The sequence below is a fragment of the Caretta caretta genome, chromosome 5 (assembly GCF_965140235.1).
Source record: "Caretta caretta isolate rCarCar2 chromosome 5, rCarCar1.hap1, whole genome shotgun sequence".
Taxonomy (NCBI): Eukaryota; Metazoa; Chordata; order Testudines; family Cheloniidae; genus Caretta; species Caretta caretta.
The window spans coordinates 41,929,482-41,954,943 of record NC_134210.1 but is presented as its reverse complement, the minus strand read 5'-3'; the positions used below and the strand labels follow the sequence as shown (position 1 = coordinate 41,954,943).

Sequence of the window (25,462 nt, the reverse complement as noted above, 5' to 3'; positions counted from 1 at the left end):
TGGCATTTTCAAGCATAGCAATATTGATGTTCTGACTGAAGAACTGACTGGAAACTTCACAGACTTTCCCAGCACCTATGGCTGAATAACCCACATAAGGGATCACTGAGTCCTCTTTTTTAAAGAATTAAGCCAACCTTTTTCTTGGAGTGAGATTTTGTGTAATATAATTGAAGAGATAAGAAACTTTTCCAGAGTTTTCTGTGAAACAGATTTTCCTTAGTGTCAGTTTTATTATTTTAAGCAACTACCTGATCTTCACGAGAAATCCCTTTCTTTGGTTGCTGCTTCCGCAGATCTTCATACTTTTTCTTCTCCTGTAGATATTCTGTAACAATGCTGTTTGGATCAGCTTCTTCCTCTGAAATAGAAAACAATTTTTTTGCTAAACAAGTGCAGTGAATGTATACTTTGTGATTTAATATCAGTCTACAGGCTTGTCGTGTCTTCTGAATTACCAGACAAAACACCTTATGAAAAGCTTTTGGATATATAACTTCCTCACCATTTAAGTCAGGGGTCTCAAACACGCGGCCCAGCCCTGCCCCCACGCCACTCCAGGAAGTGGCCAGGAACTGGGGGAGTGGAGGCGGGGCGCAGGGGTCTATGTGTTGCCCTGGCTGCTCCTCACAGATCCCCAGGCCTCCAGGAGCGGCGCGGGGGCAGGGCATGGAGGGAGCCAGCCTGCCCTGCCCCCGGTGCGCGCTGGGCCAGACCGGCCCCCTGAACCCCTCCTGCACCCCAACCCCCTGCCCTGAGCCCCCTGCCGCACCCCACACCCCTCCTGCACCCCGACCTCCTGCCCTGAGCCCCCTGCTGCACCCCACACCCCTCCTGCCCTGAGCCCCCTGCTGCATCCCACATCCCGACCCCTTCCCTGAGCCCCCTGTCACACCCTGCACCCCTTGCCCTGGGTCCCCTGGTGCACCCCGCACCCCTCCTGCACCCCAACCCTCTGCCCTGAGCCACCTGCCACATCCTGCACCCTGCCCCCCTGCCCCACCCTGCCCCCCAACTCTCTGAGCCCCCTGCCACACCCCACACCCCTCCTGCACCCTAACCCCCTGCCCTGAGCCCCCCATCGCACCCTTCTTGCACCCCCTGGAAGGGAGGGGACCCAGGGCAGGGGCCGGAGGGAGGGGATGGAGTTGGGGTGGGGATTTCAGGGAAGGGGTTGGAATGGGGGTAGGGAAGGGGTGGGACGAGGCAGGGCAGGGGCAGAGCTTCACAGAAGGGGTGGAGTGGGGGCGGGGCCGGGGCAGCGGGAGGAGGTGGTCAGTGGTGAGGCCCTCAGGCCAATTCACCAGTCCTCATGTGGCCCTCGTGGTCATTTGAGTTTGAGACCCCTGATTTAAGTCTTTTGCTGTAAGGCACTCTCTCCACCCTCAAATCATTTTTGTGGTTCCAGTTTACCAAATGATCCCGCTCAATCTATATGACTGCCCTGTCCCCCTCATTATTTACCATTCCACCAATGTGTGCATTATCCCAAATTTCATCAGCAATGATTTTATATTTACTTTGAGATCATCGATGAAAATGTTGAATAGCATCAGGTCTTGTCCTGATCCCTGTAGGACCCTCTAGAAACCCATTCAATGATGATTCCTCACTGACAACCACTTTTTAAGGCTGGTCAGTTTGCCAGTTCTTAATCCAATTAATGTACGTTATATTGAGATTGCATAGTTCCAATTTTTTCTTCAGAATGTCACGCCAAAGTCAAATTCTTACAAAATTCTAAGTATATTACATCCACACAGATACCTTTGTCAACCAAACTTGTAATCTTGTCTAAGAATGAAATTAAGTTTGTTTAGCAAGACCTGTTTTCCATTAAACCATATAACTGGCATTAATTATATTCCTATCCCTTAATTCTTTATTAACTGAATCCCATATCAGCTTGCCCATTATTTTGCCTAGGGCTGATGTCAAACTAACTGTTCGACTGTCCCTCAGGTCATCCTGCTTCCCCTTTTTGAATACTGGCACATTTGTACTTTTCCAGACTCGGCTTACAATATAAAACAAGTGTCTGAGACAAATTAATAGAGAGAAGGGGTGGGAAAGAAGACAAGAGTAAAAGAAATAAGATCACACTGTTACACAGATAACTGACCGCCCTAGCCAAAAGTTCCTGATTGTTTCAGGTGTTGTGGTAATGTTTGTTTTTTTACATAGATAATTCAGTACAGGTTTGCAAAATAATATCCCATATGCAGCAGATGAAGTTTAGAAGCGAAAAACCTGTTAGACTAGATAATCTATCTCCCTGCCAATGACAATGCAAAGTGAAGTTTGCATTCATAGAATCATAGAATCATAGAATATCAGGGTTGGAAGGGACCCCAGAAGGTCATCTAGTCCAACCCCCTGCTCAAAGCAGGACCAATTCCCAGTTAAATCATCCCAGCCAGGGCTTTGTCAAGCCTGACCTTAAAAACTTCTAAGGAAGGAGATTCTACCACCTCCCTAGGTAACGCATTCCAGTGTTTCACCACTCTCTTAGTGAAAAAGTTTTTCCTAATATCCAATCTAAACCTCCCCCACTGCAACTTGAGACCATTGCTCCTCGTTCTGTCATCTCCTACAATTGAGAACAGTCTAGAGCCATCCTCTTTGGAACCCCCTTTCAGGTAGTTGAAAGCAGCTATCAAATCCCCCCTCATTCTTCTCTTCTGCAGGCTAAACAATCCCAGCTCCCTCAGCCTCTCCTCATAACTCATGTGTTCCAGTCCCCTAATCATTTTTGTTGCCCTTCGCTGGACTCTCTCCAATTTATCCACATCCTTCTTGAAGTGTGGGGCCCAAAACTGGACACAGTACTCCAGATGAGGCCTCACCAATGTCGAATAGAGGGGAACGATCACGTCCCTCGATCTGCTCGCTATGCCCCTACTTATACATCCCAAAATGCCATTGGCCTTCTAGGCAACAAGGGCACACTGCTGACTCATATCCAGCTTCTCGTCCACTGTCACCCCTAGGTCCTTTTCCGCAGAACTGCTGCCTAGCCATTCGGTCCCTAGTCTGTAGCTGTGCATTGGGTTCTTCCATCCTAAGTGCAGGACCCTGCACTTATCCTTATTGAAACTCATCAGATTTCTTTTGGCCCAATCCTCCAATTTGTCTAGGTCTTTCTGTATCCTATCCCTCCCCTCCAGCGTATCTACCACTCCTCCCAGTTTAGTATCATCCGCAAATTTGCTGAGAGTGCAATCCACACCATCCTCCAGATCATTTATGAAGATATTGAACAAAACCGGCCCCAGGACCGACCCTTGGGGTACTCCACTTGATACCGGCTGCCAACTAGATATGGAGCCATTGATCACTACCCGTTGAGCCCGACAATCTAGCCAGCTTTCTACCCACCTTGTAGTGCATTCATCCAGCCCATACTTCCTTAACTTGCTGACAAGAATACTGTGGGAGACCGTGTCAAAAGCTTTGCTAAAGTCAAGAAACAATACATCCACTGCTTTCCCTTCATCCACAGAACCAGTAATCTCATCATAAAAGGCGATTAGATTAGTCAGGCATGACCTTCCCTTGGTGAATCCATGCTGGCTGTTCCTGATCACTTTCCTCTCATGCAAGTGCTTCAGGATTGATTCTTTGAGGACCTGCTCCATGATTTTTCCAGGGACTGAAGTGAGGCTGACTGGCCTGTAGTTCCCAGGATCCTCCTTCTTCCCTTTTTTAAAGATTGGCACTACATTAGCCTTTTTCCAGTCATCCGGGACTTCCCCGGTTCGCCACGAGTTTTCAAAGATAATGGCCAATGGCTCTGCAATCACAGCCGCCAGTTCCTTCAGCACTCTCGGATGCAACTCGTCCGGCCCCATGGACTTGTGCACGTCCAGCTTTTCTAAATAGTCCCTAACCACCTCTATCTCCACAGAGGGCTGGCCATCTCTTCCCCATTTTGTGATGCCCAGCGTAGCAGTCTGGGAGCTGGCCTTGTTAGTGAAAACAGAGGCAAAAAAAGCATTGAGTACATTAGCTTTTTCCACATCCTCTGTCACTAGTTTGCCTCCCTCATTCAGTAAGGGGCCCACACTGCATTCACAGTTCAGATCAAAGCATCCAGCCCAGCATGCTTGATTTGATCCCGCAAACCTCTGAGGTCAGTAACACTGGCTACTACTGTTTTTCACAAAGTACAATCCTACAACAAAATGGAAAGCATACTGGATAAGCACAACCAAATTCATAGTACAACAATCTTTTGCTGGGTGTCAAATTTAAATCCTTTGAGAAGGTATTCAAGTAGCCATACCACCTGTCTGATTTTGCTGCTCACTGGTTCTTGGTCTTTTGAGAGATTTAGTCACCTGGTTTAATAGGTTTTTTACACATCTCCCTCCGTACCTCAATACATTTTCATTTCCAGCCAAAATGAACAAGCAAACAGCTTGAGAACAGCTGGGAGACCTGACTGCCTTTCATTATTGTGCATCTGTGATATCAGGATTAAATCCTGCCTTAGGGACCATCTGGAATGCATAGAAATGTAGTGCTGTTGAAATATTTCTACATAGTGCAAAGAAAAATTAACAAGTAAAGACATCACAGTTTGGCAAACAAAATGCATAACATACATTTTTGCCCTATACAGTGGACTTTTAAAGACAATTTTGTAAAGGACAATCTTTTTATTAGGGCTGCCATGGTGAAGAGGGGGAAGTTACTTCCTCTATCAAAGATGTCTGTGAAAGTCTTTTGTGATATGATAATTGGAACTTCTATGGCAGTAATAAGGTCTTGTCATTTAGAATCTGTTCAAATTCAACTGTCTTTTTGCTAGATTGTATGATATGATTTACAGTCATATTTGAGGATTTGTGAATGCTTTGTTACCAAAAGTTTATACACACACCATCAACAACTATTTAAAACAATCCTTAGTTCTTGACTGCAAAGGAAATGGCTAACTTGTTAGAATAACTTTCAAAGGATTCCTAACTATCTAGATAAGAAATACTACAAACAGATTACAATTCAGGTTCTGCTTCTCTGACTATGAAATGGGATGGGCTGTATGTGGAATGTCCTGCAGGTGAAAAGAAATATCTATCCCCTGCATAGTGTAAAAATCCATTTGGACCTTCTGCAGTGCGGCATGTGTGGGGAAGGAAAGGCTAGGCTATGGGTGTTCTGGGGGAGAGGCAGGGTTTGGGGTTCCATTGCTACTTGGTCCTCTTGTCTTCCGTTCCATGGGGGATGAGGCTGCAGAGCCTACTTCAGCCAATAAACTAGACCAGGTTTTGTAGCCACTCTGTGGCTTGAGGGAAAGGATTTCTTCACCACAGGAGCCTTCTGCATCTGCCTAGCATCTAACCTGGCTAGTCGGCTGGCTGCTGGGCAGAGATTTTAGCTTTCAGGGCAATCAGAAAAGTTCTGTTACAGTATTTAGAACCCACCAGAAAGAGTGAACAAATTCACACAAAATCTGTTAATACAATTCAACTAAAAAAACAAACATAGCAAAATAAAGAAAAGAAAAGAAAAGAAAAGAAAAGAAAAGAAAAGAAAAGAAAAGAAAAGGAGAAATATGGGTATCCAGATGACATGCCTTATAACTAAAATGATCAAGGCAGGAGCAAAGAGAGTAACAAATTAAACTGGTATAGTACCTGTGCATAACTCTTTACTAAGAAGCAGATCAATTGTGATATTTTTGCTCTCATTATTGATACTCTATAATTCAGCTAATTTATGCTGATGTATCTATATGCTAATTTAAAATCCTGTTGTAGTATGAATAGAAATTCTTATTCTAGGTCACAGTTAGAGGTTTCTAACATTTTTAGTTACAAACAGGTAAGTTTCTTTCCCTTCCAGGCCTGTACAGCTTTACTCATGATACAAAGACACCCTGGTTTTAGGTGAAGGTATATGAAAGAGTCCTTTCTTTTTTTTAACCCTCTAAAACAGTTCTAAAGGAGATTTTCTGCACAATATATGTAATAATATCAGAATACATGATGGTATGTTATGGAATACATGTTTTATTGACACTCATTTGGAATGACTGTATAACTCCTCACATTCATGGATATTTGGTTACCTGCACGCAAGCTTATAGGGACAAAATAAGAAAGGCTAAGCCACAAAAGGAGTTACACCTAGTAAGGGACATAAAAGACTATAAGAACTTCTTTCAAAACATTAGAAGCAAAAGACATGAAGGAAAGTGTAGGTCCTCCACTCGGTGGGAAAAGGAGAGCTAATAACTGATGAAATCAAGAAGTCTGTGTTGTTTAATGCCTGTTTTGCTTCAGTCTTCATGCAGAACAGATAATCAACACAATTAATATTAACAAGGGGGAAGGAACACAAGCCAAAATAAAGAAAGAACAGCTTAAAGAATATTCTGATAAATTGTTGGCAGGGCATGATGAAATTCATCCTAGGAACTAGTTAAAGCAATCTTGGAACCATTAGCAATGATCTTTGAGAACTCCTGGATGATGTGTCCAAGAGGACTGAAGAAGGGCAAACATAATACCTTTCTTTAAAAAGGGGAACAAAGAAGACCCATGGAATTATAGACCAGTCAGCCTAACTGCGATACCTGGTAAAAGACTGAAACAAATTATTTAAACAATCAATTTGTAACACTTAGAGGATAATAGGGTTATAAGGAATAGCCAGCATGGATTTGTCATGAACAAATCATGCCAATCCAACCTAAGTTCCTTCTTTGACGGGTTTGCTGGCCTGGTCATAGGGGGGAAGGCGTAGACATGATAGATCTTGATTTTAGTAAAGTTTTCGACACAGTCCTCATGACATTCTTTTAAGTAAACTAGGGAAATATGGTCCCGATAAAATTACTAGAAGGTGGGTGCACAATTGGTTGAAAGCCATAGACATTACTATAGAACAGCTTTAGACAGAAATTCTGTGCTTGAACAACAAGCATATAGCAGTAGGAATATTCTACCAACCATCTGACCAGGATGATGATGGTGACAGTGAAATGCTCAAGGAGATTAAACAAAAAACCCAATAATAATGGGGGATTTCAACTATCCCCATATTGACAGGGTACATATCACCTCAGGATGAGATGCAGAGATAAAATTTCTAGATACCATTAATGACGGCTTCTTGGAGCACCTAGCCTGAAACCCACAAAGGGAGACGTAATTCCTGATTTAGTCCTAAGCAGCGCACAGGATCTGGTCCAAGAACTGAATATAGTTGAACTGCTTGATAATAGCAACCAACATCCTTGGGGGGGGGGGGGGGGGGGAGGAATTACCAAAGAAACCTATCACAGTAGCACTGAACTTCAAAAAGGAGAGCTATGCTAAAATGAGGAGGACAGTTAAATGGAAATTACAGGGAACAGTCACAAAAGTGAAATGCCTGCAAGCTTCAAGGAAACTTTTTTTAAAACATCATAACAGAAGCTCAAACTACATGTATACCACAAATTAAAACAGTAAGAGTAAAAGAGGCAGATAGAGACAAAAATATATTTTTTAAAAATTGGAAGTCAAATCCTACCGAGAAAAATAGAAACGAACAAACTCTGGCAAGTCAAGTATAAATAAGCAGGCCAAAGAAGAATTTGAAACGCAACTACGAAAAGACAAAAAACTAACAGCAAAATTGTTTTGAAGTACATCAGAAGCAGGAAGCCTGCCAAACACACAGAAGGGACACTGGATGATTGAGCACTCAAGAAGAAAAGAAATACTAGTGGCACCTTAGAGACTAACCAATTTATTTGAGCATAAGCTTTCGTGAGCTACAGCTCACTTCATCCGATGAAGTGAGTTGTAGCTCACAAAAGCTTATGCTCAAATAAATTGGTTAGTCTCTAAGGTGCCACTAGTACGCCTTTTCTTTTTGCGAATACAGACTAACACGGCTGCTACTCTGAAACCTGAGCACTCAAGGAAGACAAGGAAACAGAGTAGGAATAAGCAGTCAGTTTTTACAATGGACAGAAGTAAATAGTAGGATCCCTCAAAGATCTGTGCTGGGACCAATGCTGTTCAACACATTCATAAATGGTCTGAAAAAGGCGATGAAACAGGGAGGTGGCAAAGTTTGGAGATGATACATTACTCAAGATAGTTAAGTTGAAAGCTGACTTTGAAGAGTTATAAAACTAGGTGACCGGACAACAAAATGGCAGATGAAATTCAAAGTTGATAAATGCAAAGTAATGCACATTGGAAAAACATAATCCCAGCTACACATACAAACTGAAGGGATCTAAATTAGCTGTTACCACTCAAGAAAGAGATCTTGGCATTACTGTGGATAGTTCTGGAAAACAGTTGCTCAATGGGCAACAGCAGTCAAAAAAGCTAACAGAATGTTAGGAGCCATTAGCAAAGAGATAGATAATAAGACAGAAAATAATGCCACTATATGAATCCATGGTATGCCTGGGTGCAGTTCTAGTTGTCTCATATCAAAAAAGATATATTAGAATTCAAAAAGGTTCAAAGAAGGGCAACAAAAATTATTACGGTTTCCATTGGAACAGTTTCCATTTCAGGAGAGATTAAAAACACTGGGATTGTTCATCTCAGAAAAGAGACAACTAAAGTGGGGATATGATAGAGATCTATAAAATCATGAATGGTGTGGAGAAAGTTAATAAGGAAGTATTATTTACTCCTTCCCACCATAATACAAGTACCAGTGGTCACCGAATAAAATTAATAGGCAGCAGGTTTAAAACAAACAAAAGGAAGTACATCACACAATACACAGTCAACCTGTAGAATTCATTGCCATAGGATGTTGTGAAGGTCAAAAGTATAACTGGGTTCAAAAAAGAATTACATAAGTTCATAGAGGATAGGTCCAACCATGGCTATTAGTCAAGATAGTCAGGGGCACAACCCCATGCTCTGGATATCCCTAAACCTTTGACTGCTAGAAGCTGGGACTGGATGACAGTGGATGGATCACTTGATAAATTGACCTGTTCTGTTCATTCCCTCTGAAGCATCTGGCACTGGCCACTGTCAGAAGACAGGATACTGGGCTCGACGGACCGTTGGTCAGCATGCCCATTCTTATACTCTTATTCAGAGTAGCTCTCAGTGGTTCACTGTCGAACTGTGAAGACCTATCTTATGGGGTTCCACGGGGGTCAGTCCTGAGTCCAGTACTATTCAATATTGTCATAATGACTTGGATAATGGGGTGGAGAATACGCTTATAAAATCTGCAAAAGGAACTAAATTGAGAGGGGTTGCAAGCACTTTGGAGGACAGAATTAGAATTCAAAGCAACCTTGATAAATTGTGAAATTGATCTGAAATTGGCAAGATAAAATTCAGTAAAGATAAGTGCAAAGTATTTGACTTAGAAAGGAAAAATCAAATGCACAACTACAAAATGGGGGAAAACTGGCTAGGTGGTAGTTCTGCTGAAAAAGATCTGGGTGTTACAACGCATCACAAATTGAATATGAGTCAACAATGTGACAGAGTTGTGAAAAAGGCAAATATCTTTCTGGAGTGTATTAACAGAAGCATCTTATGTAAGACATGGGAGGCAACTCTCCTGCTCTTTTCAGCACTGCTGAAGCCTCAGCAATAGTAATGTGTTCAGTTAATTCTGGGCAGCACATTTTAGGAAAAAAGTGGACAAACTGGGGAGAGCAGAGGAGAGTAACAAAAATGATAAAAGGTTTAGAAAACCCGACTTGTGAGGAAAGGTTAAAAATGGTCATGTTTAACCTTGAGAAAAAAAGACTGAGGGAGGGATCTGCTTACAGTCTTCAAATATGTAAAAGGGTGTTATAAAGAGAATTGTAATCAATTGCTCCCCACGTCCACTGAAGGAAGGACAAGCAATGGGCTTAATCTGTAACAAGGGAGATTTAAGTTAGATGTTAGGAAACACTTCATAACTATAAGGATAGTTAAGATCTGGAATAGGCTTCCAAGTGAGGTTGTGGAATCCCCATCATCGGAGGTTTTTAAGAACACGTTGGACAAACAGCTGTCAGGGATGGTCTAGGTTTACTTGGTCCTGTCTCAGAGCAAAAGGCTGGACTTGATGACTTCTTTCGTGTACCTTCCAGCCCAATATTTCTACGATTCTATGTTTACCTTGCATAGTGATGACTAATTTTAGTCTTAAAATTTCCCAAATTCGTAATGGGAGCTTGTTTTTATTAAAATATGTCATCTTTTTGCATCAATGTGATAATTTAGCTTAAAATGTCATAAGAATTAATAAACAAAAAGTTATTTGATCAAAGACACTTCCAATACAGCACAAAATAAGCAAAAAAAGACCTATTAGATTGGGCATAGCTATTTAATAGGCCAAGTTAAACAAGACACAATTAGGGCTATTTTGTTCCTTATCCCACAAATTCAGGCTCATATATATGAATTTAAGACATGTAAAGGCAGTCCTAATTATGTCATATAACCTGTCTACAGTTCAATTTCCCCATCTGTAAAGCTGAGATAAATTATATTTATAAACCTTTATAAAAAGCATTGAGAAACTAGGGGTGAAAAACATTATATAACTGCTTATATTATTATTATATTGTTATTATATTGTTTTATTTGACCATTTAAAGAGCTAATCTCTTACTATTATAGCTGTTTTTTTAGTTACAGTGAAATGTCACATATGGTTGATTTGTTAGCTTTTAAAATTTGCTTCTTGGTACCAGGGAAAATGTTTTTCATTATTTTTATTTATATAGGCAAGTGGTTTTCCAGAAGTATATGAGAACAAGGCCCCTACCATGAAGAGCTTACAATTTAAACAGTTCCAATGAAGGAAGGTAGAGGGTGTAATGAAATAAGAGTGATTTACTAACAAAGTTTAGCATGCATCATATTAACATTTCTCTATTTATTTTAAAAATAGAACTAATTTAATTTATCCTTTTTTTTCTTTTCAGGGAGGAGTCAAGTTATTCTTGAAATAAATGTGTAGGTTAGTAGGCAGGCGGGAGGCAAAGATAATGACAAAATTTCAAGCCTGAGAAATTGGTAGGAAAGTAGAATGGCCAATAGTAACAGGGAAGTAGAAAAAGAAGGATTTGGATGAAAAGGCAATTGTATTACATATTCAATTGGACATATGTCATGTGAATGAATGAATTAGGACTGATTCAGGATTAAGGGTATCATATAGAACATTGTTACGGGAAGTTAAATGACAAATATCTCATTTTTATTTTGAAGGATTCCAGCTGTCAGAGATATTTCACATCTTTGTCTCAACCCTTTTTACTTTTTCATTTAGTACTTAAGACTAACATACAGGATGCTGAATGATGTTGCCTGAAGGCACCACTGCTCCATCTGTTGTAACTACTGTTCTGTAGTTTGATGGTCATATTGACAACTTTCCTGTTTTGTCCTGTCTCCCAGGCTGAGGAAGCTACAAATCACATTCTCAGTGTTGTGGCAACAAGCAAAAAACCCCTCAAAATTCTTTACCATAAACAGATTTCTTCTTGCCAATAAGGAAAAACACCGAAGTGAAGTAATATTATCTAGAATAGCCTAAGGCTACTCTTTATATATCCAATTAAACAGTTTGTTGTAGAATGTCAGTGTGACAAATATACACCTTAATTATTCCAATTGTTTGGGTACATCATTTCTATGATATTGATTAATAACAACTGATAATTTAATAGTGTACAAAACAAAATTAAGAATATTGATCAGTATCTTCCTTTTTTGATTTGTACAGCTAAACTATTTTTTTCCTTGGAAGATACTCAATGACATGTGAAATGTCTTAAAACACTTACAGAATATTTAAAGGCTGTGAATGAGACTTTTTTTCAAGACTGTCAGTTCCAATAATGAACACAAAAATAACCCCCTCAACTCTCCAGACATCTGTAGCAGAAGATCAAACAGAATATAATTATAGGGAAAAGTTAGTGCACTAGGTTTCAGATAGGACAAAGACCACTGAACTGTAAATCTAACCCAAACCCTAACTGTCAAGCCTTTTGAATGAATGGTAGAAGACTTAAAAGTCTGACAGCTGTCTTGAGAAAAATTGTACTTTGGAGTCAGAAACTGTTCGATTTACTCCTCCTATAATTTTCACAGCCCCCCACTTTTTATTTCCTCATTGTTCCAGCTAATATGTTGAAGACTAATAGCTAATATCTGAACAGTCCATGCCCCATCAGAGTTACAAAGAAAGATCTGGAACTGGAAATCTAGCATATAGAAAGATCAGAAAAAATTAAGGTATAATAAAACCCAGAAATTAAAGGGGGTGGGGGAGGGAGGGAAGGGAAATTGCAGCTGAACGGTATAAAACAAAATCTACCAGAAACTTCATGCACTATGAGATGGAATGAGCTGAACAGAGTAATGAAGTATAGTATAACACCACTACATTATAATGCTATGTCCCTACCTTTTTCCTTAGGTCTTGTCTTCTATGGAAAAAAATGATGTGTTCTTAAACTAGCTAACCCGAGGTAGAATCCTAATGAAGACAAGACAGATGCAGTTTTCACACGAGTTAGCAGGTCAACTTAAAAACTATAGGAGAGTCTAAGGGTATGTCTACACTATGAAATTAGGTCGATTTTATAGAAGTCAATTTTTAGAAATAGATTTTATACAGTCGATTGCGTATGTCCCCACTAAGCACATTAAGTCAGCAGAGTGTGTCCTCACTAACGTGGCTAGCATCGATTTACAGAGCGGTGCACTGTGGGTAGCTATCCCAGTTCCTGCAGTCTCCAGTGCCCATTGGAATTCTGGGTTAAGCTCCCAATGCCTGATGGGGCAAAAACATTGTCGCGGGTGGTTTCGGGTACATGTCGTCAGTCGCCCCTCCCTCCGTGAAAGCAATGGCAGACAATCGTTTCACGCCTTTTTTCCTGTGTTACCCGTGCAGACGCCATACCACGGCAAGCATGGAGCCCGCTCAGCTCACCGTCACTGCTGCTGTTGTGAGCATTGTAAACACCTCGAGCATTATCCTGGAGTATATGCAGAACCGGGCTAAGAGACGCCAGCACAAGGAGGATTTTGATGAGGACATGGACACAGACGTTCCTGAAAGCACAGGCTGTGGCAATTGGGACATCATGGTGGCAGTGGGGCTGGTTGGTACAGCTGATTCTGGGCCAGGCAAACAAGCACAGACTGGTGGGACCACATAGTGTTGCAGGTATGGGATGATTCACAGTAGCTGCAAAACTTTCGCATGCGTAAGGCCACTTTCCTGGAACTCTGGGAGTTGCTTTCCCCCACCCTGAACCGCAGGAGTACCAAGATGAGAACTGCCCTGATAGTTGAGAAGTGAGTGGCAATAGCGCTGTGTAAGCCTGCACTGCCTGACTGCTACCAGTCAGCTGGGAATCAATTTGGAGTGGGCAAGTCTACTGTGGGGGCTGCTGTGATCCAAGTAGCCAATGTAATCATTGACATTCTGTTATCAAGGGTAGTGACTCTGCAAAATGAGCAGGTGATACTGGATGGCTTTGCTGCAATGGGATTCCCTAACTGTGGTGGGACGATAGATGGAACGCATATCCCCATCTTGGCACCGGACCACCTTGCCAACCAGTACGTGAAGTGCAAGGGGTACTTCTCAATGGTGCTGCAAGCACTGGTGGATCACAAGGGACGTTTCATCGACATCAACGTGGGATGGCCAGGAAAGGTGCATGACGATCCCATCTTTAGGAACTCTGGGCTATTTGAGCAGCAGCAAGAAGGGACTTTCTGTAAGGCAACCACTCTACCCCCTTCAAAATAAAGTAATTATTGTTTTGAAACCATGCATTCTTTCTTTATTAATTAAAAAAAAAAGAGACAACGGACAAGGTATCCCGGGTGGGGTGGGGGAGGAGGGAAGGACAAGGCCACATTATTTATTTGAGCCACACTAAAAATCAAACTGTTTGAATGACAGCCTTCTGTTGCTTAGGCCATCCTCTGGAGTAGAGTGGCTGGGTGCCCGGAGCTCCCCCCCACGTTCTTGGGCGTCTGGGTGAGGCGGATATGGAACTTGGGGAGGAGGACATGCGGTTATACAGTGGATGCAGCGGGGGGCTGTGCTCTTGTTGGCTTTCCTGCAGATCCAACAGACACTTCATCATGTTCGTTTGCTCCCCCAACAGATGTTTCATCATGTCCGTTTGCTCCCCCATTAGCCTCAGCATTGCATCCTGCCTCCGCTCTTCGCGCTCACTTTATTCTTTCCTGGCCTCTGCCACTGAATACCTCCATGCATTAAGCTGAGCCCTATCAGTGTGGGAGGACTGCATGAGCTCGGAAAACATGCCATCACAAGTGCATTTTTTTCACCTTCTAATCTGTGATAACCTCTGAGATGGAGATGATAGAAACGTAGAAACATTTGCACCTGGGGGGAGATAAAAAGGGAGAGTAAAATTTAAGATGATACATTTCTGAGAACAAAAAGGAGACTCTTTCATAGTGAATCAAGCAATTCACAGCAGACAGCACCTGTGCTTTAGGTACAAGGTCACATTTTGCCTTTTACATTGAGCGCCTGCCGGTATGGTGACACATCACACACAGCTGGGCAATAGAATTCGGTTTCCAGTCGGCCACGGTAAGCCTTTTGGTAAGCGGGATTGGCTTTTTACACCTTCATAACATGTGGGAATGTTTTCAAACTGCAGCACCCTCCCTTCCCAGAGCAAGCAATGGGTTGGGTTTCACATTTAAAAGTAGGGGCTGCGGTTTTCGGGTGGATGTACAGCACACACCTACCCCCACCCCACTGTGTGGCTATTCTCCGGGATGATCCCTTCACACCTGCCCCCCGCCATGTGGCTATTCTCTGGGATGATCCCTTTTAGCCAAGCGCAAACAGCCCAGCATGAACGGGGTCCTTTTACTGTTCCCTTACAAAATTTCCCCTATTTAAACCAGCTGACCATGAATGATATCACTCTCCTGAGGCTAACACAAAAAGATATAGACCGGATGTTGCTTGAATGCAACCAAAACTCAGGACCATTCACTGCCATGCTTTGTGCTGCAATGATTCAAGAATACTTGCTTCTGGTTTGGCATGGTAAAGTGTCCTACCGTGGAGGATGAAATAAGGCAGCCCTCCCCAGAAACCTTCTGCAAAGGCTTTCAGAGTACTTCCAGGAGAGCATCCCAATTCTTCAGGGCAAATCAAACATTAAACCCTATTGCTTTTAAACCCCGTACTGTAGTTATAAATGTGCACTCACCAGAGGTGCTTTCTCCAGCTTCAGGCTCAGGGATCCCATCTTGGGTGGGTATTGGCTCCAGGGTGATGAAAAGGTCCTGGCTTCCGGGGAGAACGGATTCACCACTTGCCTGCTATGCATTCTCCTCCTCCTCCTCTTCTTCCTCATCCCCCAAATCCTCCTCCCTGTAGCGCAAGACTCCCCCCTTGCAGATGTCCATGGACAGTGGTGGGATAGTGGTAGGGTCCCCCACTAGAATGCCATGCAGCTGATCCTAGAAGCAGCATGTATGGGGCTCTGACCTGGAGCGACTGCTTGCCTCCTTTGTTTTTTGGTAGGCTTGCCTGAGCTCCTTAACTTTCACACGGCACTGCTGTGTGTCCCTGTTGTAGCCTCTGTCCAACATGCCCTGTGAGATTCTGGCAAATATATTTGCATTTCTTCTTTTTGATCGGGGTTCGGCCTGCACAGATGCTTCTCCCCATACAGCAATCAGATCCAGTGTCTCCCTTTTGGTCCATGCTGGAGCTCATTTGCGATTCTGGGGGGACTGCATTGTCACCTGTGCTGCTGAGTTCGCCACGCTGACCGAACAGGAAATGAAATTCAAAAGTTCCCAGGGCTTTTCCTGTGTACCTGGCTAGTGCATAGGAGTTCATAGAATCATAGAATATCAGGGTAGGAAGGGACCTCAGGAGGTCATCTAGTCCAACCCCCTGCTCAAAGCAGGACCAATACCCAATTAAATCATCCCAGCCAGGGCTTTGTCAAGCCTGACCTTAAAAACTTCTAAGGAAGGAGATTCTACCACCTCCCTAGCTAATGCATTCCAGTGTTTCACCACCCTCCTAGTGAAGAAGTTTTTCCTAATATCCAACCTAAACCTCCCCCACTGCAACTTGAGACCATTACTCCTTGTCCTGTCCTCTTCTACCACTAAGAATAGTCTAGAACCATCCTCTCTGGAACCACCTCTCAGGTAGTTGAAAGCAGCTATCAAATCCCCCCTCATTCTTCTCTTCTGCAGACTAAACAATCCCAGTTCCCTCAGCCTCTCCTCATAAGTCATGTGTTCCAGACCCCTAATCATTTTTGTTGCCCTTCGCTGGACTCTCTCCAATTTATCCACATCCTTCTTGTAGTGTGGGGCCCAAAACTGGACACAGTACTCCAGATGAGGCCTCACCAATGTCGAATAGAGGGGAACGATCATGTCCCTCGATCTGCTTGCTATGCCCCTACTTATACATCCCAAAATGCCATTGGCCTTCTTGGCAACAAGGGCACACTGCTGACTCATATCCAGTTTCTCGTCCACTGTCACCCCTAGGTCCTTTTCCACAGAACTGCTGCCTAGCCATTCGGTCCCTAGTCTGTAGCTGTGCATTGGGTTCTTCCGTCCTAAGTGCAGGACCCTGCACTTATCCTTATTGAACCTCATCAGATTTCTTTTGGCCCAATCCTCCAATTTGTCTAGGTCCCTCTGTATCCTATCCCTGCCCTCCAGCATATCAACCACTCCTCCCAGTTTAGTATCATCCGCAAATTTGCTGAGAGTGCAATCCACACCATCCTCCAGATCATTTATGAAGATATTGAACAAAACCGGCCCCAGGACCGACCCCTGGGGCACTCCACTTGACACCGGCTGCCAACTAGACATGGAGCCATTGATCACTACCCGTTGAGCCCGACAATCTAGCCAACTTTCTACCCACCTTACAGTGCATTCATCCAGCCCGTATTATAGTTCAAAGTGCTGTCCAGAGCAGTCACAATGGAGCACTCTGGGACAGCTCCCGGGGGCCAATACCGTCGATTTGCATCTGCACTACCCCAAATTCGACCCAGCAAGATCGATTTTAGCACTACTCCCCTCGCCGGGGAGGAGTACAGAAGTTGATTTTAAGAGCCCTTTAGGTCGACGGAATAGGGTTGGTTGTGTGGACGCAGTCATTTTTAAATCGACCTAACATGGCTAAATTCGACCTAACCCCGTAGTGTAGACCAGGCCTTAGGGTATGTCTACACTACGAAATTAGGTCGAATTTATAGAAGTCGGTTTTTTAGAAATCGTTTTTATACATTCGAGTGTGTGTGTCCCCACAGAAAATGCTCTAAGTGCATTAAGTGCATTAACTCGGCGGAGTGCTTCCACAGTACCGAAGCAAGTGTCGACTTCCGGAGTGTTGCACTGTGGGTAGCTATCCCACAGTTCCCTCAGTCTCCGCTGCCCATTGGAATTCTGGGTTGAGATCCCAATGCCCAATGGGGCTAAAACATTGTCGCGGGTGGTTCTGGGTACATATTGTCAGGCCCCCCTTCCCTCCATCCCTCCGTGAAAGCAGCAGCAGACAATCATTTCGCGCCTTTTTTCTTGAGTTACCTGTGCAGACGCCATACCACGGCAAGCATGGAGCCCACTCAGGTAACCGTCACCGTATGTCTCCTGGGTGCTGGCAGACGTGGTACTGCATTGCTACACAGCAGCAGCAACCCCTTGCCTTGTGGCAGCAGACGGTACAATAGAACTGGTAGCCGTCATCATGATGTCCGAGGTGCTCCTGGCCACGTTGGCCAGGAGCGCCTGGGCAGACATGGGTGCAGGGACTACATTAGAAGTGACTTGACGAGGTCATTCTCTTTAGTTCTGCAGTCAGTCCTATTGAACCATCTTATGGTGAGCAGGCAGGCGATACGGACTGCTAGCAGTCCTATTGTACTATCTTCTGCCGGGCAGGCAAGAGATGAGGATGGCTAGCAGGCCTATTGTACCATCTTCTGCTGAGCAGCCATGAGATGTGGATGGCTTGCAGTCCTTCTGCACTGTCTGCTGCCAGCCAAAGATGTAAAAGATAGATGGAGTGGATCAAAACAAGAAATAGATCAGATTTGTTTTGTACTCATTTGCTCCCCCCCCCCCGGTCTAGGGGACTCATTCCTCTAGATCACACTGCAGTCGCTCAAAGAGAAGGTGCAGTGAGGTAAATCTAGCCATGTATCAATCAGAGGCCAGACTAAGCTCCTTGTTCCAATAAGAACAATAACTTAGGTGCACCATTTCTTATTCGAACCCTCCGTGAAGTCCTGCCTGAAATACTCCTTGATGTAAAGCCACCCCCTTTGTTGATTTTAATTCCCTGTAAGCCAACCCTGTAAGCCATGTCATCAGTCGCCCCTCCCTCCATCAGAGCAACGGCAGACAATCATTCCGCGCCTTTTTTCTGTGTGGACGCCATACCAAGGCAAGCATGGAGGCCGCTCAGCTCACTTTGGCAATTAGGAGCACATTCAACACCACACGCATTATCCAGCAGTATATGCAGCACCAGAATCTGGCAGAGCAATACCGGGTGAGGAGGCGACATCAGCGCGGTCACGTGAGTGATCAGGACATGGACACAGATTTCTCTGAAAGCATGGGCCCTGCCAATGCATGCATCATGGTGCTAATGGGGCAGGTTCATGCGGTGGAACGCCGATTCTGGGCTCGGGAAACAAGCACAGACTGGTGGGACCGCATAGTGTTGCAGGTCTGGGACGATTCCCAGTGACTGCGAAACTTTCGCATGCGTAAGGGCACTTTCATGGAACTTTGTGACTTGCTTTCCCCTGCCCTGAAGTGCATGAATACCAAGATGAGAGCAGCCCTCACAGTTGAGAAGCGAGTGGCGATAGCCCTGTGGAAGCTTGCAACGCCAGACAGCTACCGGTCAGTCAGGAATCAATTTGGAGTGGACAATCTACTGTGGGGGCTGCTGTGATGCAAGTAGCCCACGCAATCAAAGATCTGCTGATATCAAGGGTAGTGACCCTGGGAAATGTGCAGGTCATAGTGGATGGCTTTGCTGCAATGGGATTCCCTAACTGTGGTGGGGCCATAGACGGAAGCCATATCCCTATCTTGGCATCAGAGCACCAAGACGGCGAGTACATAAACTGCAAGGGGTACTTCTCAATAGTGCTGCAAGCTCTGGTGGATCACAAGGGATGTTTCACCAACATCAATGTGGGATGGCCGGGAAAGGTACATGACACTCGCATCTTCAGGAACTCTGGTCTGTTTCAAAAGCTGCAGAAAGGGACTTTATTCCCAGACCAGAAAATAACTGTTGGGGATGTTGAAATGCCTGTAGTTATCCTTGGGGACCCAGCCTACCCCTTACTGCCATGGCTCATGAAGCCGTACACAGGCAGCCTGGACAGTAGTCAGGAGCTCTTCAACTACAGGCTGAGCAAGTGCAGAATGGTGGTAGAACGTGCATTTGGACGTTTAAAGGCGCGCTGGCGCAGTTTACTGACTTGCTTAGACCTCAGCGAAACCAATATTCCCACTGTTATTACTGCTTGCTGTGCGCTCCACAATATCTGTGAGAGTAAGGGGGAGATGTTTATGGCGGGGTGGGAGGTTGAGGCAAATCGCCTGGCTGCTGGTTACGCGCAGCCAGACACCAGGGCGGTTAGAAGAGCACAGGAGGGTGCGGTGCGCATCAGAGAAGCTTTGAAAACCAGTTTCATGACTGGCCAGGCTACGGTGTGAAAGTTCTGTTTGTTTCTCCTTGATGAAATGCCCCGCCCCTTGGTTCAGTCTACTTCCTTGTAAGCTAACCACCCTCCCCACCTCCCTTCGATCACCGCTTGCAGAGGCAATAAAGTCATTGTTGCTTCACATTCATGCATTCTTTATTCATTCATCACACAAATAGGGGGATAACTACCAAGGTAGACCAGGAGGGGTGATGGAGGAGAGAAGCACCAAGATGGGTGGTGGAGGAGGGAAGGACAAGGCCACACAGCACTTTAAAAGTTTAAAACTTATTGAATGCCAGCCTTCTGTTGCTTGGGCAATCCTCTGGGGTGGAGTGGCTGGGTGGCCGGAGGCCCTCCTACCGTGTTCTTGGGTGTCTGGGTGAGGAGGCTATGGAACTTGGGGAGGAGGGCGGTTGGTTACAAAGGGGCTGCAGCGGCGGTCTGTGCTCCTGCTGCCTTTCCTGCAGCTCAACTATACGCTGGAGCATATTAGTTTGATCCTCCAGCAGCCTCAGCATTGAATCCTGCCTCCTCTCATCACGCTGCCGCCACATTTGAGCTTCAGCCCTGTCTTCAGCCCACCACTTACTCTCTTCAGCCCGGTCATTTTGTGCTTTCCTGCACTCTGACATTATTTGCCTCCACGCATTCGTCTGTGCTCTGTCAATGTGGGAGGACAGCATGAGCTCAGAGAACATTTCATCACGAGTGCGTTTTTTTTTCTTTCTAGTCTTCACTAGCCTCTGAGAAGGAGATCCTGTGATCATTGAAACACATGCAGCTGGTGGAGAAAAAAAAAAGGGACAGTGGTATTTAAAAAGACACATTTTATAAAACAATGGCTACACTCTCTTTCAGGGTAAACCTTGCTGTTAACATTACATACATAGCACATGTGCTTTCGTTATAAGGTCGCATTTTGCCTCCCCCCACCGCGTGGCTATCCTCTCAACCCTCCCCCCTCCCCGTGGCTAACAGCGGGGAACATTTCTGTTCAGCCACAGGCAAACAACCCAGCAGGAACGGGCACCTCTGAGTGTCCCCTGAAGAAAAGCACCCTATTTCAGCCAGGTGACCATGAATGATATCTCACTCTCCTGAGGATAACACACAGAGATAAAGAACGGATGTTGTTTGAACGCCAGCAAACATACACTCAATGCTTTGTTGTTCAATGATTCCCAAGTACGTGCTACTGGCCTGGAGTGGTAAAGTGTCCTTCCATGGAGGACGCATTAAGGCTGCCCTCCCCAGAAACCTTTTGCAAAGGCTTTGGGAGTACATCCAGGAGAGCCGCCAATGCCAGGGCAAATTAATCCTTTCACACGCTTGCTTTTAAACTATGTCTAGTATTTTAAAAGGTACACTCACCGGAGGTCCCTTCTCTGCCTGCCGGGTTCAGGATGCAGCCTTGGGTGGGTTCGGGGGGTACTGGCTCCAGGTCCAGGGTGAGAAACAGTTCCTGGCTGTCGGGAAAACCGGTTTCTCCACTTGCTTGCTGTGAGCTATCTACCACCTCATGATCATCATCATCTTCTTCGTCCCCAAAACCTGCTTCCGTGTTGCCTCCATCTCCATTGAGGAGTCAAACAACACGGCTGGGGTAGTGGTGGCTGAACCCCCCTAAAATGGCATGCAGCTCATCATAGAAGCGGCATGTTCGGGGCTCTGACCCGGAGCTGCCGTTCGCCTCTCTGGTTTTCTGGTAGGCTTGCCTCAGCTCAGTTTCACGCAGCACTGCTTCGGGTCCCTGTTATGGCCTCTGTCCTTCATGCCCTGGGAGATTTTGACAAAGGTTTTGGCATTTCAAAAACTGGAATGGAGTTCTGACAGCATGGATTCCTTTCCCTATTCAGCGATCAGATCCCGTACCTCCCATTCAGTCCATGCTGGAGCTCTTTTGCGATTCTGGGACTCCATCATGGTCACCTCTGCTGATGAGCTCTGCATGGTCACCTGCAGCTTGCCATGCTGGCCAAACAGGAAATGAGATTCAAAAGTTCGCGGTTCTTTTCCTGTCTACCTGGCCAGTGCATCTGAGTTGAGAGTGCTGTCCAGAGCGGTCACAATGGAGCACTCTGGGATAGCTCCCGGAGGCCAATACCGTCGAATTGTGTCCACAGTACCCCAAATTCGACCCGGCAAGGCCGATTTAAGCGCTAATCCACTTGTCAGGGGTGGAGTAAGGAAATAGATTTTAAGAGGCCTTTAAGTAAAAAAAAAAAGGGGCTTCATCGTGTGGACGGGTGCAGGTTTACATCGATTTAACGCTGCTAAATTTGACCTAAAGTCCTAGTGTAGACCAGGGCTTAGTCTCTATCTCAATGTGATAATGTGTCAAAACTACAAAACTCCCTTATTTCACTAGAATTTTTACCTTGAATTAGCGAATTCAAGTTAGGAAAACCTCTTCTTTTCCCTATCAGGAGATGTGTGCCCAAAGGGATGCTTTCAAGGAGCAGCTTCCATTCTCCAGAACACAAGGATTGCAACTGTGGCGGGCCCTTGTGTGTGGCGCAGAAGGTGTGCAGTGGGGAAGACTCCATGCATACAACGGTCAGCTCCAATTTGGCCCTCAAAGTTTAAACACTGTGATTTAAGCCTAGCTATAATTAAACAAGCTGAAATTCATACAGATTTGATCTCAATCATACTTTTTTAGGCTAGACTTTTAATTTAGTGCTGTGCAAGTCACACTACAATTCTCATGTATATAGATTGAGCTCCCACCCTGTTGTGAATATGTGCACACTGGCTATAGCTCAAGTTTCCCACTCAAGGGTGGTGTCATTTATTGTTAATGTATCATAGAATCATAGAATATCAGGGTTGGAAGGGACCTCAGGAGGTCATCTAGTCCAAACCCTTGCTCAAAGCAGGACTGATCCCCAATTAATGTAAATAACTTCTATTTCATCTTAGGCTTTTCTCCAGAGCTTAACTGTTCCTATGGTTTTCCTTGCAGAAATTTCTGCAACCCAACTTCTGCCTCAATGAGAAGACCTTTTATAATTTGAGTTGGAGATAAAAGGCCCACCTGAAGTGACCTCAGAGTCCGCCAAAATAATTCTGCACCTCTATGCAGAATTCCAGCACCTTTCATCAGTATGACTTAACAAAAGAGCCCTGCACTCCTTTGCGGGGTCCTCCTATCTGCTACTGTCATAGTCAAAATAATGGATAAGTGTCAAAAGTGCATAAGTCAATGGGATTTGTACTTCTAAGACACTTAGGGCATGTCCCCACTGCAATTAAAAACCCATGGCTGGCTCATACCAGCTGACTTAGGTTCGTGGGGCTTGGGGCTGCCGGGCTGTTTAATTGCAGTGTCAACTTCTGGGCTCAGGCTGCTGGGACCCACCCCCATTCAGGGTCCTAGAGCTTGGGCTCCAGCCCAAATCTGGAAATCTACACTTCAATTAAACCACCCCACAGCCTGAGCCGCGCAAGCTGGAGTCAGCTGGCATGTGCCAGCCATGAGTGTCTAACTGCAGCGTAGACATAACCTTAGAAATGTCTGAAAATCCCAACCAGTCTGATTATTTCAAAACAACAAGTATAATTTATTTCTTGAACATAGCCAAAATATTATTTTTTGTGAAGTAAAGCATTCTTGTAAGCAAGATTTTTTTGTCTACACTAAAGAAACAAAACCCACTGGGGCAATCAACAGAACAAAGAAATTATTTCAGAGCAGATAGCCCTTGGAAGGGAGAATGCATATATACAAACACAGGCTTAGGGGCAACTATTATATGTATAATTCTCCAAAAACCTTTCAAAATTGGACAGAAAAAAAGAGGTGCCAAAACATCATATTATGGACTTGATCTTTTTACTAGGCTCTGCTAACTTGTGACTCATTGTTGATCCAGCAGAGGGATCGGATCATCCCTGCATTGAAACACTGTAGTTTGGCTTCTGACTCCTCATACTTTGAGCAAAGGATTCCTTCACATAAAACAGTGCTGGAAAATGGCATTGCAGATGTGCATGGCATTGGAATAGCAATAATATTTTTCCATTCTTATCTTCAAAGCACTCCACAGTATGAGGTCAGGATATCTAAAAGGCTTCCTAAAGGTCCATGATGAAGATTGTGGTTGACAGCTCCACTCCACTGGCACAATGGAACTTTCAACAATAAAGGTAAAACTTGTCTGTACTGGAGTCAGAACTTCATGGAGAGGGTTGAACTCTCCCAAGAACTAAGAACTATCACAAACCTCATCACTTTCCACTCCAAGTGCAAAATGCATTTCTTTGACTAGGCCTCTCTCATATAAACACATAGCAACAGTATATTTATAAAAGACAAAACAATCCCCCCTCCTACCACAACAAGATGCTCCTTTACACGTGCTTCTCTGGGGAAAGGATGAGAGAACAAACAAGACGTAACAGATGTGTAATCACATTGTTTAATGCACTACTGGAAGGTGCTCAGGTACTATCGTGATGAGCTCAGTATAAGAACTTACTCAGAATAGAATTTTTAAAATACTGTAGGATGCCAACAAGGCTAATTTAGATAAATGAAATAACTAGTTGAAATCCTTATATTTCATTTATCTAAATTAGCCTTGTTGGCATCCTACAGTATTTTAAAAATTCTATTCTGTGTAAGCTCTTATACTGAGCTCATCATGATAGTATCTGGGCACCTTCCAGTAGTGCATTAAGCCACGTGATTACACATCTGTTACATCTTGTTTGTTCTCTTAATCTCTTGCCAGGGGCAGAAGCATGTGTAGAGTGTCTTATTGTAGTGGGAGGGAGGGTTGTTTTGTTTTGTGTTTTTTATAAATATATTGTTGCTGTGTGTTTACATGAGAGAGACACCTGGTGAAAGAAATGTGCAACACCATTTTCCAGCACTGTTTTATCTGAAGGAATCCTTACTTCAGAGGATGAGGAGTCAGAAGCCAAACTACAGTGTTTCAGTGTAGGGATGATCAGATTCCTCAGCCTCAGAAACAACTCTGACATCACAATCAAAAAGGCTGACAAAGGAGGTGCTGTCATCATCATGAATAGGTCAGAATATGAACAAGCGGCTGCTAGGCAGCTCTCCAACACCACTTTCTACAAGTCATTATCCTCTGATCCCACAGAGGGTTACCAAAAGAAACTATACCATCTGCTCAAGAAACTCCCTGAAAAAGCACAAGAACAAATCCGCACAGACACACCCCTAAAACCCCAACCAGGGGTATTCTATCTGCTACCCAAGATCCATAAACCTGGAAATCCTGGACGCCCCATCATCTCAGGCATTGGCACCCTGACAGCAGGATTGTCTGGCTATGTAGACTCCCTCCTCAGGCCCTACGCCACCAGCACTCCCAGCTATCTTCGAGACACCACTGACTTCCTGAGGAAACTACAATCCATTGGTGATCTTCCTGAAAACACCATCCTAGCCACTACGGATGTAGAAGCCCTCTACACCAACATTCCACACAAAGATGGACTACAAGCTGTCAGGAACAGTATCCCCGATAATGTCATGGCAAACCTGGTGGCTGAACTTTGTGACTTTGTCCTCACCCATAACTATTTCACATTTGGGGACAATGTATACCTTCAAATCAGCGGCACTGCTATGGATACCTGCATGGCCCCACAGTATGCCGACATTTTTATGGTGGACTTAGAACAACGCTTCTTCAACTCTCGTCCCCTAATGCCCCTACTCTACTTGCGCTACATTGATGACATCGTCATCACCTGGAC

At 44.4% G+C, this 25,462-nt stretch overlaps 1 protein-coding gene across 1 annotated transcript in view; it reads right to left on the bottom strand.

Moving 5' to 3' along the window:
- The window catches only part of CWC27 (CWC27 spliceosome associated cyclophilin), a 237,114-nt gene that overhangs the window by 31,992 nt on the left and 179,660 nt on the right, over positions 1–25,462 (bottom strand). Inside the window, exon 12 of the mRNA XM_048850911.2 lies at positions 252–361. Coding sequence (XP_048706868.1) covers positions 252–361 — 110 coding nt within the window. The remainder of the gene's footprint in view (positions 1–251; positions 362–25,462) is intronic.